The 12,760-nt window shown below is 40.6% G+C and overlaps 1 protein-coding gene across 1 annotated transcript; it reads left to right on the plus strand.

The window, feature by feature from the left end:
* The first annotated feature begins 1,551 nt into the window (after positions 1-1,551).
* On the plus strand, positions 1,552-3,435 carry LOC145537530 (heat shock transcription factor, Y-linked-like). The gene is made up of 2 exons (XM_081568227.1): positions 1,552-2,198; positions 2,630-3,435. The coding sequence occupies exons 1-2, from the start codon at positions 1,686-1,688 to the stop codon at positions 3,359-3,361; spliced, it is 1,245 nt and encodes a 414-aa protein (XP_081424353.1). The 5' UTR covers positions 1,552-1,685; the 3' UTR covers positions 3,362-3,435.
* Positions 3,436-12,760: the final 9,325 nt, after the last annotated feature.

Genomic DNA, 12,760 nt, shown 5'->3' on the forward strand with positions numbered 1-12,760 from the left:
ATCCTTTCAGCTATGCTTTGCCTTTTGGTTGGGGCACTCGACCCATTTACATTTAAGGTAACTGTTGATAAGTATGATCCTGTTGCCATTTGATTTGCTGTTTTGGGTTTGAGTTTATACAACCTTTCTGTGTTTCCTGCCTAGAGAAGATCCTTTAGCATTTGTTGAAGAGTGAAAAGAAGAGTTGGGAATAGATGTCTCTACAGTATCTTCATTAGTCCGAGGTAATAAGAAGAAGCATGTTAAAGCAAGGGGTAATGTGGATGATCAAAACTCTGACATTCATCCTGAAACTTGAGGACAGAGTGTATTTTCAGCCTGCACAAGTTTAAAAGTGCCATTCATACGAAAGCCTTCTACCATCCAGATAGCTGCTGAAACAAGTGCCCCAACTTGAAATGATTTCTCTTCTCCATCGTAAATATCAGTTAGACCACAGGAGCATACTGTGATACATCAATCTGCAGCTGCTTTAGGTGTTGTTGTTGTTGTTTTAATTGAAGAGAAATTGCTTTACAGAATTTTGCTGTATTCTGTCAGAATTCAAAATAAATCAACCATAGAGGCACATATATCCCCTCCCTCTGGGAGTACCCTCCCATCTCCCTCCCCATCCCACAATCTAGCTTGAGCATTTGTCATGGGATTTCACATAGCAGCTGCACTAAATCAAATGGCTCTAGTGAAAATTTTGCAGCTATGTCTACTTCTGTTTCTCTGTACCGCAACTTATGTCCATTACAGAACAGTTAGTTTGGACCGAGGGTGGAGCCTTCTACCTTTCCAGGTTGGTATGGTAACATGTCAGCCCATGACCGTCCTTTTCCTAAACTACAACAGTCAGGCAATTTAGTTTTCCCAGTGCCAAAGATCCCTGATACATCTGCTGCTTCTCTTTCAAGATCCACTCATCAACCATCTTCATTATTTGAAAACTGTCCTAATACAACTGATGTACCAAATGGGTGTTGGATTATGGAGGATACCAAAGTGTAAAATTAATGTTTGGAGATGTCAACAAATTCCTACAATTCTCTTATTTGAAGAAAAAAGTTACATATTCATCTTCATAGGGCCAATTTCTATTTTGGAATAATTAAGAGTAAAATGAGTCTTTCTTTCCGTGCCTGACTATTTTACTCTGCATAATATAAACACTTCTGTGCAAGGTCATAAAATAAACACTACACTTGCTTTCACTGAAACCCACAGTCAGTTGATTGACTTCATTGCATAGAAGTGAGCAGACCCATGTTTGGTTTGGTAACAGTCCTGAATGTTAAGAATATGTGTATAGAAGGGTGATCAATCACTTTTATTTCAGGAACCAAGTAGACTTATTGATGTGATTTTTCTGTGTAAAAATTCTTTAGCAATGACATTTTGCAGGTTTCATGTTTTTGGTTACTGTTTATGCAAGCAGCCTTTATTTTAAGTTGATGTAGAAGTAAACACTGGTTGAACATTGCCCTTCAATTGCTAGAAGACCAGTGACTTTATGATGTCAGCGCTACTCTTCAATTGCTAGGAGACCAGTGACTTTGTGATGTCACAGCTTTTTGACTTTGAGAACCATGCTGATGGTCTTGAGAGTTTATCTCTGTACGCCAGCCAAGCAGCATTTGAAGTTAGAGTGTGTAAAGTCAGACAAATGAGAAAAGTATCTGAAGAAAGATCTCTCTGAGATGGCACACATTCCTTCAGAAATTCAAGATGTGCTTCGTAACGATGTATCAAGTGGTTCCAAAACCTCCATTGGATCGTCTTCGTGTGATTACACACTTACTGGGGACTCAGTTTTGAGATCTATGATTGAAGAATATGCTTTCCAGGCTTTGTCTAAGGAAGCTGGGATAAAAAGGCCACCCTACACATTTTCTGTCTCTGAAAGAAATGAGTGGAATGATTTTCTTTCCCTCACTTTTCCACAAAAACTCTGGACTATAGTTGAAAGTGATCAGTTTGAATCTATTTGGTGGGAAGAGAGTGGCACTTCTATAGTGATCAACGAAGAACTCTTCAAGAAAGAAGTCTTGGAAAGAAAGGCCCCTTTCAGAATATTTGAAACTGATAGTATGAAAAGTTTAGTTAGCCAGCTTAAACTTTATGGGTTTAGTAAAAAGCGACAAACTTTTCAAAGATCTGCTTCACTCCCTGACTTTCTGGAAGAAGAAAACAATGTCTCTGTTTTGAGCAAGGTAATCCAAAATTTCCACTTACTGTCAATATGTAAGATTAAATCAGGTGACTTAGAAAGCATGTTCACATATGTAGCAAAAACCGAATTTAAAATTGAGATAGCAAACTGTTGAACACGTTTTATTTTTTGAAGTTGAGAACAGCTGGAGGTTAAAATATTTGATACTTAATACACTCTCCTAGCAACTTGAAATCAGATACATGTCCTCAAGCTACTTTAAGTGGTATTTACTGTATATATACAACATATTTTTTAGTTGAGGAGCATACTTGTTTCTAACATGTAAGGTGTTAAAACTACTAATGGAGGTGTTGTCTTTGATTCTATTTAATTGGCATCATTAAAGGAATACATTTTTATAGTTTAACTTTGCTTGTCAGTTTTACCTTCGTTTATAAAAAACTAAATAATTGTATCCTTTGATTTTAGTTACAGATCTACCATAATCCAAATTTCAAAAGAGGCTATCCCCAACTTTTAGGAAGAATGAAAAGAAGAGTTGGGATTAGCAATGTGTTTCCGAAATCTTCACTAGTTCCAGATTACGAGAAGAAGCATGTTAAAGCAAGGGTCAACATAGATGATCGTAACTCTGGTTTTCATGCTCAAACTAGTGGAGAGAGTCCATTTTCAGCTTCCACCAGTTTAAGTGTGCCTTTCCCACAAAAGACTTATACCAGCCAGATAGTCCCTAAAACAAGCGCCCTACTTCCGCGTGACTTTCCTTCCCCATCAATATCAGTTAGACAAAGAGAACAGAACGTGGTAGACCAACCTGCTGTTTTAAACCAGTTGAGCATTTTTAATTGGCACTTCCATAGCACCTACACTCAAGCAAATGGCCACGTTGAGGACTTTGCTACTACCGCTACATCTACTTCTCAGAACCACATCGTATCTCCATTATGGAGCAGTTCTTTTGGACTGATGGTGGAGCCTTCTACATTTCCAGACAGGTATAGCGATATGTCAGCCCATGACAGTCCTCTTCCTAACCAGCAACAGAGAGGCAACTCAAGGTCCCCAGTGCCAACGATCGCTTATACACCCACCTCCTCTCTTTCAAGTCAATTCATCAACGATATTCCTTATGTGAAAACCATGCTAATTAAAACTGACCTATCAAATAAGTATCAGCTTATGGAACCTAATGAAGATTAAAATTTACGTTGGGAGAGGTCAACAAATACCCACAATTCTTGTATTTGAACAATAAAGTTACACGTTCCTCTGCACAGTTTTGTTTTCTATTTTGAAGCAATGAAGAGTAAATTAAGGCTTTATTTCAATGTCTGGCTATTTCTCTGCACTCTTTTATAAACTCTTCAGTTCAAGAAAACATCCGTTAGGCATCCTAGGTAAATGGCACCTAGCCTATTGTTTCTAAGCAAGAAAATGAGAACAAAGGGAAAAGAGGTCATGGATGTAAAGTGATTTGGGAAATCATCCCTGCTGAAATGAATGGGTGTCTAAATGAGGATGGTACGGGTGAAGGAACACATACAAATAAAATCAAAACAAGTGCACCTACACAGTACGAACCTTAGTGCATTCACAGTTACATGATATTCTATTACGTATCGGTAGAGTCTTAAGATAGAGAAGGAAATGGTGCCCCGCTCCAGTATTCTTGCCTGGAGAATTCCGTGGAAAGGGGCTCCTGGTGGGCTGCTGTCCATAGGGTCGCACAGAGTTGCACACAACTGAAGTGACTTAGCAGCAGCAGAGTCTTAAGACATTAGACAGGAGATTATCTTCATTCTAGAAATTCATTTCATACTTGAAAATATAAATATTGTAGCATGTCCAAAATTAGGAGAACCGTTATACCATCACTGTGATACCAACGATTACAGGACATAATCAGTGACTGGACCATGGCCAGCACAAGATAGGTATTTTACAAGTGGTACTGTATAGGGTCATTTTAGCTCTGCTCTCCTTAAGGCGTACCTTTATTTCCTGCCACCATGATTCCACCCTATATTTCCTAATGCATATTTAGATTTTGCTTATCTGTTCCCTCAGAGACAAAATAAATTCCTCTGGTGATTGCAGCACCTCAGGATGGTTAACAAGTTCTTTGAAGACATGATATTTGTTTTCCGTAGTAGTTTCAGTACCATTCTCTTACACCGTGCTTCTGGAGCTACAATCACACACACTGCTTTCAGATGTGCTAAGCCCCTTCTCACAACTTTGCCTCAACTCTTTCTTGGGGTTGGAAGGAACCTCTGTTCGCCCTCCTACCAAGGTGAGCACGGATATCAGGTCTTCAATGTGTTTGGGGTCTACCCTCTTTTCTTTGTGTATCTTTCACATCAGCTAAAACGTGTACTTACTGAATTATCAACAAGGAAATGTAATCACGAATCAAATGCTATATACATTACTCAACAACATCCTATAACCTGCACTATTATCATAATTGACCTTTCCTACTTACTGAGAATCTTTTCCCGGTTGATAAATATATATCTTATATGTTCATGAATGTCAAATGTGGGAATTCAAATTATAAAATGATTGCTGCTCTCATGAAGTTTACAGTCTATAACAACCCATACTAGTCATGTTGTTTCAGGCCCCAGTTCCCTAAAATTCAGTAGTAGTTATAGAGATATTTATGAAAAAAACAAACAAACAAAAAAGAATCATTCATTTTAATTCTCTAGAAAAGTCATGGAGTAAGGAGGGATCAAAATCAATGGCTGATCCTTCACATAGTTCACAATGAAAGAAGATGAGCAGAGTGTCTGCCAGTTGGACCCCCCAGACTGTCATGAACACTACCTAGAAATCTTGGCAATCTCCACTTTGTGGCCATTTCTTTAGACAGTAGTAGCAATATCAAGTCATGGCCCTGTTTTGGTGTGGTAACCCACATAGGACAACACCAAGTTAAGTTCACCGTTCTCATGTTTGGGGCTAATGCAGAGTGAAAGCTGTGGACTATTTGTGTAGATAAGGGAGGTGTCCAAACAGCACACGCTTTTTCTTTCACTGAAAACTTTCATTAAATTTGGCTGAGAACACTATACTTTAGAGAGGTAAGCATTTTGCAGCAGTTGTAAGAGTTATTGAAATCGGTGTCCTTAGTTATCCTTTCAAGTGCAAAGTCCAATGGTCTGGTTTTCGATTTCAGGCATCTTACTATGGAGCCAAATTTGCATGCTTTGAGAAATAGCACCTTAAAAGCAATCACATCTTCTATTTCACTGCCGTGTACTGATTATTCCTGCTCACTCCCTTTGATCTTCTTTTCCTGTTCTGCTTTGAGGGGCAGGTCCTTCTCAAAAAGAATAGGATTAATTCCCTTAGTGCTCTGTGGTAACTTGGAAAAGGCATGGATAAGGACATGCAATATATTATGTGGGAAAGCTACTGTTTTTGTTCCCTCCTGAAAACATAGTATTAAATTGTACCTCAATTGTCCTACCACGGGAAGCCTGGTTACATGATGCATTACCTTGGTGATCAATTCCCATATGGCTTTAACATATCAGTACCTTTAATTCTCAAAAGCTTATAGAGAAAGTATCTCAATACAGTAGGGAAATATTATACATGAGTTCAGTGTTCTTTCCCGTACTTATTTATTTTATAATTTGTGCCTAAAATAGTAAAAGTGAGAACAAAAATTCAAGTGAGTTAACGCAGTGAGTTAAACACAGAAGATTGAGACAAGAAGTAGAAAAATTGATGGGAGAAGATCAGAGGATGAAATTGGGTGCTTATAGTGGAACAAGCAAATGTGTAACTGCAGGGCCTAAATAGCTCAATATGACTTCACTATTGTTACCCTACAAATTATTTTCATTTTAGCAAATCACAGAATAGTCTTACATGCAAAGTACTTTAAGATCCCATGGAATGCACAACAAAGGTATATCTTTTAAAGCATTCTGATTTAAAATGTCGCTAGAGACATATCATTCAAGTAGAAAATGATTTCCAAAATTAAGCCTAGAGACAAGTATCAGAGAAACTTTGGGAAGTTCATAGGTGTCCTCCAGTGAGTCCTTGGGTTTTCTTTTCTTTTTGTAATTGTGTTTAAGCATACAAGATCGTGACTGTGCTTGTGTGTGTGTGCATCAGATTAAGAATGTGAGTGTATGTCTGGGCTCTCTTTTGGACTTTTATGTTAGAAATTTCAGCTGAAGAAATAGTTCATTCAAAAATACAGCCAGGCACAAATTAAACTGCCCATTCAAAACTCTTCTTTCTCTTTTCAAAGTGCAAGACAAATGGATGCGTCAAAGGTTGAAAGCATTTCAATAATAACCAAGCTCCTCCGCCCAAACATAGTTAAAAACTATGGTACTCTCCCAATCAACCCAGCAAAAGATGCGTGGGACCTTAGGTATCTATGATGTCTGGCAATAACAAAACACCCACCCTCTAATACGGCAGTACTCAAGAAGGCCATGTAGAGGCCTGGAGTTTCAACCAGGCCTTCCTGTAATAGGATACGACCTTCCTATAGGAGGCTGCACACTCACCAGTAATGAACACTCTTAGGCATCAAATGAAACTAAGGACGAAACCTGGAATTCTCTTCCCACATGGTGGAAGTCCCCTTCCCCCTTCCCAAGTGGGTGTGATAGACAGTTAAAATGAAAGGAAGTTATAACATGGCTCACATTCTTCTTACATAATACCTGAAATGTCCAAGCCCCACCACACTACTAAGCAGCTGACTATACAGGTCTTCTGGTCTCAAATCTGTGTGACAATCATCACATAAGAATTTTATGAATATTTGAGATGCATTGATAGTGCGGATCTGTAAAGCTAAATGTCTTTGAGATCTGACTCAAATAGGAAAACTGTGTACTCCCTGTCTTCAGTTTTATGGGGATTTCACATGCATTCACACACTTCCACAATGCTCAACCTTCATCTGAAGACAAAAACTGTGACATTAAGAGAAGAGGAATGGTCTATTCACAGAGAAGGCCAGCGGTAAAGTCAAAATGGATGCAGTTTCCTGCCTACATCCCTGCTCAGTAATGTAACCGCTTGTAAGCATTCCTAAGGGCGACTAGGATACACAAGTCAAAGATGCTTCTCCCAGGATTACAGAGTTGGATTGAGAACTGTAAGTTTGTTTACCTCTCATCCCATTCTTAAGATCACAAACCATAACTGTTAACCCATCAGAAGATGGGCAGCTCTAGCACATATTTAGAGACAATGCCTGCTTCTGCCTAAGACCAAGGTTGTAGATCCAAGTGGCATATAGGGTATGGTTTCCATCTCAGGATACCACATGACTCCCCAGGGATTCTCCTTCTCTGGAAAGCTCTCAAGAGATGTTGTGAGAAGAATACTTTGAGGGTGGAAAACAAGGAAACCGACAAGAGTTGTGTTCTTTCTAATTGTCCTCAGTCTCACTTTTCATCCCATGTATAATGACAAAGTCTCCCAAGCACTGCCAATACCAATTTGTTGATGTTCTTCAGCCACTCAGTCTTGTCTGACTCTTTGTGACTCCATGTACAGCAAGAACCCTGGGTTCCCCTGCCTTTCAAATCACCAGTTTACTCAAACCCATGACTTTTGAGTCAGTGATGCTTTGCAGCCATCTCACCCTCTGGCATTCCCTTCTCGTCCTTCCCTCAATCTTTCCCAGCATCAGTTTCTTCCCAGTGATTTCACTCTAGGCCCTAGATGGTCAATATATTGGCTCTTCATGGTCAGCGTCAGAACTTCCGTGAATAGTCTGAGTTGAACTCCTTCATGCTTGGCTAGTTTGAACTCCATGCTCGCAACAGAACTCTCACACATCTTCTCCAGACCCACTACTGCAAAGCATCGATATTTTGGCACTCAGTTCCTGGGGTCCTGCTCACTCCTCCATACGTTACTCCTGAAAATCAACTTTGCCCTTTCGGATCTTTTTCAGTAATCACTCAGCTTATTAACATGGTGTCTAGACTGGTCGTAGCTTTTCATCCAAGTGGCAAGTGCCTTTTCATTTCGTGGCTGAAGTCACTCCCCGCAGTGATATCAGAGGTCAAGAAAGTGAAACCTGTCACTGAGTCAATTGTATCCTATTGCTAGATCTCAAAATGTTTGGACCACATTCCATGGTCTTATTTTTAGTGTTCGTTGGTTTGTGTTTAGATTGAGTTTTTTTTTTTTTTTTTTATAAATTTATTTATTTTAGTTGGGGGCTAATTACTTTACAATATTGTAATAGTTTTTGCCATACATTGACATGAATCAGCCATGGGTTTACATGTGTTCCCCTTCCTGGACCCCCCACCCACCTCCCTCCCCATCCCATCCTTCTGGATCATCCCATTGCCCCGGCCCTGAGCCCTTGTCACATGCATCGAACATGGAATGGTGCTCTGTTTCACATATGACAATACACATGTCTCAATGCCATTCTCCCAGAACGTCCCACCCTCACCTTCTCCCTCAGAGTCCATAAAATTGTTCTATGCATCTGTGTTTCTTATTCTGTCTCGCATATAGGGTTATCGTTGCCATCTTTCAAATTCCATATAAGATTGAGTTTTAATCCAGCTTTTCCTGTCACCTCATCAGAAGGCTCTTTAGTCCCTAGTGTTTTTCAGCCATTTGTGTGTTGTCATCTTATAACTAAGGTTATTCACACTTCTCACAGTAATTCTGTTTCCAGCTTCAAATTCTTTCAGCAAGTTACTGTCCATGGTATACTCTGCACAGAAGTCAAATAAGCTGGGTGACAATATAGAGCCTTGATGTATTTCCTTCCCTATTTTGTACCAGTCCGTTGTTCCTTCTCCAGTTCCAACTGTTGTTTCTTGACCTGCGTGCACCTTTCCCAGGAAACAGGTATGGTGGTCTTATATTCTTATCTCTTTAAGAATTTTCCACAGTTTGTTGTGACCCACACAGTCTAAGGGCTTCCCCTGTGATTCAGATGGTAAAGCGTCTGCCTGCAATGGGGGAGGCCCAAGTTCGATCGCCGGGTCTGGAAGATCCCCTGGAGAAAGAAATGGTAGGTTACAGTCCATGGGGTCGCAAAGAGTCAGACACAAATGAATGACCTCACTTTCACATGCAGTCTAAGCCATTAACAGAGACAATAAAGGAGACGTAAATGACTTTATGAAACACCCTTGCTTTTTCTCTGATCCAGACTCCAATTAAGGTTTACCTATTAAGATTAAATGACTAACTACACCTGCCTGCTCGCTCTCTCTCTGTTTCAAGTTGTTGCTGCTACTGCTGCTAAGTCGCTTCAGTCGTGTCCGACCCTGTGCAACCCCAGAGACGGCAGCGTACCGGGCTCCTCCGTCCCTGGGATTCTGCAGGCAAGAACACTGGAGTGGGTTGCCATTTCCTGCTCCAATACATTTAAGTGAAAATCGAAAGTGAAGTCACCCAGTTGTGTCCGACTCTTCACGACCCCATGGACTGAAGCCTACCAGGCTCCTACGCCCATGGGATTTTCCAGGCAAGAGTACTGGAGTGAGATGCCATTGCCTTCTCCATTTTTCAAGCTATCATCTACCAACTGTTACATTCCTGGGCACTTGCCATCTTCTTGTGGGCTCTCCTGGTGGCTCAGTTGGCAAAGCAACTGCCTGCAATCTGGAGACCTGGGTTCACTCCCTGGGTCGCGAAGATCTCCTGCAGAAGGAAATGGGAACCCACACCAGTACGCTTGCCTGGAAAGTTAGTATTAAATTATGACCATGCCCATCTCTGACCTTTGACACCCACTTGAAACAGTTAAGTTTCCAGAGCAGAAATAAGGAATCTGTGCTCCGGGAAAATGTCGGGACAATTTGACAAATAGCTAGATATTTTCAGGAACGGACTTTTTGAGCCCAATATCTGTATCATCTTTTATCTGCAAAGGAACTATGTTTCCTCAAACTGATGACAATTCCTCATTAGCAGAAATTTCAGGAAAAATAACTCGGCTTATCTGCATGTTCGAAGTCAATGTTGTACCAGTTATGTGTGTATGCACGAAAGCTCCCATTAAACAGATAAATTCACATCAACTAAAGTTTGTTGCCTTACTGGCATGCATAAATGAATTACAGAGCCTGCCTAGAAAGAAAAGCAGAAGTTCTGATTGGGCAGATAATAAGAAGACGTTGAGAGCAACTCTCTTCATGGGGGCATCACAAATAATACTTCTATAAAGGCAACAGTTCCCCGAGCACATCCAATGAATATTAGCAGACGACCTTGCTCAACTATATGGGAACAAGACATAACTGGGAAGAATGGAAGGAAGATGGGAGAAGGAGGATGAGAGGAATAGAACCAAACCTGTGTCTTGTGGTGGGAGATGGAGAAGCAGGGGATAGATTGAGGATTCAGGTAAGTCACCTCAGTAAACTTAAATTACTTTTGACTGAAAGGAAGCAAGGTGAAGAAGCTGATGAAATATAGCTTGTCTAGAGGGAGAATCAAACAGAGAATGTGTGGTGTGGTCCTACATGTCCCAAACTGCCATGCAGGTCAACCAGTGTTCATAGGGCCTGGAAGATGAAACGTGGGGTTAGAAAGCCAACCTGGGAGTGAACTGCGTTTGACTACGTAGAGATGGAGTGATGGATCTGGGATGTCAAAGTGCATAGGAAGGAATGCTTTTTGAAAAATCCCAAACTGACAGAGAAGCGGGACCTTAGGGTTCAGTCACACAGAGGAGGTAACACCATTGAATCCTCCCCCTCCCCACCCCCACCCTTTCCCACAAGCTGAGACCTACTATCAGGCAATAGAAAACAACTAGCTAGAACTAACACTCATGCTTCTGCCACCACAGGCTAGAAAACGATCCCAGTAGGGCCATAAATTTTCTGCCTGTGGTTGCAGACTCTTTGTCTATGGCATACAAAAGGGACAATAGATTTCCAATGAATGCAAATATTCAGGCTCTGGCAGCACTAAAAGCAAATAGGAGTTATCCGAGATTAGAGTCTGACCTGTCCCTACTGAAGATCCAAAGTTATTTCTGCCCTCGTTTGGGCACGCTTTCTCAAGAGGTGGAGCTGTGCTGTGGCTCGTGTTCAGGACCAGAACACTGACAGCAGGGACCCTAATAACATTCATTATACTGACCATGTTTTGCTACGCTGTGTGGCTGGTTCACTCGTTTTCTCACTTGTAGGCTTTCTCATTGTTCTTGATTATTTACTGTTTTAAGGTTGTTTGCATCACATATTTAATTTTTTTATTTTTTTAAATAAATTTACTTATTTTAGTTGGGGGCTAATTACTTTACAATATTGTAATAGTTTTTGCCATACATTGACATGAATCAGCCATGGGTTTACATGTGTTCCCCTTCCTGGACCCCCCACCCACCACCCTCCACATCCCATCCCTCTGGGTCATCCCATTGCCCTGGCCCTGAGCCCTTGTCTCATGCATCGAACATGGAATGGTGTTCTGTTTCACATATGATAATATACATGTTTCAATGCTATTCTCCCAGAACGTCCCACACTCACCTTCTCCCTCAGAGTCCATAAAATTGTTCTATGCATCTGTGTCTCTTATTCTGTCTCGCATATAGGGTTATCGTTACCATCTTTCAAATTCCATATCATTTCACACCAGTCAGAATGGCTGCTATCCAAAAGTCTGCAAGCAATAAATGCTGGAGAGGGTGTGGAGAAAAGGGAACCCTCTTACACTGTTGGTGGGAATGCAAACTAGTACAGCCACTATGGAGAACAGTGTGGAGATTCCTTAAAAAACTGGGAATAGAACTGCCATATGACCCAGCAATCCCACTGCTGGGCATATACACCGAGAAAACCAGAATTGAAAGAGACGCATGTACCCCAATGTTCATCGCAGCACTGTTTACAATAGCCAGGACATGGAAGCAACCTAGATGTCCATCAGCAGACGAATGGATAAGGAAGCTGTGGTACATATACACAATGGAATATTACTCAGCCATTAAAAAAATACATTTGAATCGGTTCTACTGAGATGGATGAAACTGGAGCCCATTATACAGAGTGAAGTAAGCCAGAAAGAAAAACAACAATACAGTATACGAATGCATATATTTATTTTTTGTATGTATATAACACGTACTTTGTTTTCCTGCTTTCTGTGCCTTTTGTTGATGTCGTTTCTTGTCATGTTTGTTTTAATAGGTATATATTTCTATGTTAACTGTGATTTTCTGTTGTTCTGTGGGAAAGCTCTTGTCGTTTTTGCCAGATTTCTTTCTTTATTTTTTTTCTTTTATAAATTTATTTATTTTAGCTGGGGGCTAATGACTTTACAATATTGTAATAGTTTTTGCCATACATTGACATGAATCAGCCATGGGTTTACATGTGTTCCCCTTCCCGGACCCCCCACCCACCTCCCTCCCCATCCCATCCTTCTGGATCATCCCATTGCCCCGGCCCTGAGCCCTTGTCACATGCATCGAACATGGAATGGTGCTCTGTTTCACATATGACAATACACATGTCTCAATGCCATTCTCCCAGAACGTCCTACCCTCACCTTCTCCCTCAGAGTCTATAAAATTGTTCCATGCGTTTTTTCTTTTTTTTTTTTTATAAATTTATTTAT

The sequence above is a fragment of the Giraffa tippelskirchi genome, chromosome Y, assembly GCF_054371585.1.
Source record: "Giraffa tippelskirchi isolate mGirTip1 chromosome Y, T2T-mGirTip1v1.2.pri, whole genome shotgun sequence".
NCBI classification, from domain to species: domain Eukaryota; kingdom Metazoa; phylum Chordata; class Mammalia; order Artiodactyla; family Giraffidae; genus Giraffa; species Giraffa tippelskirchi.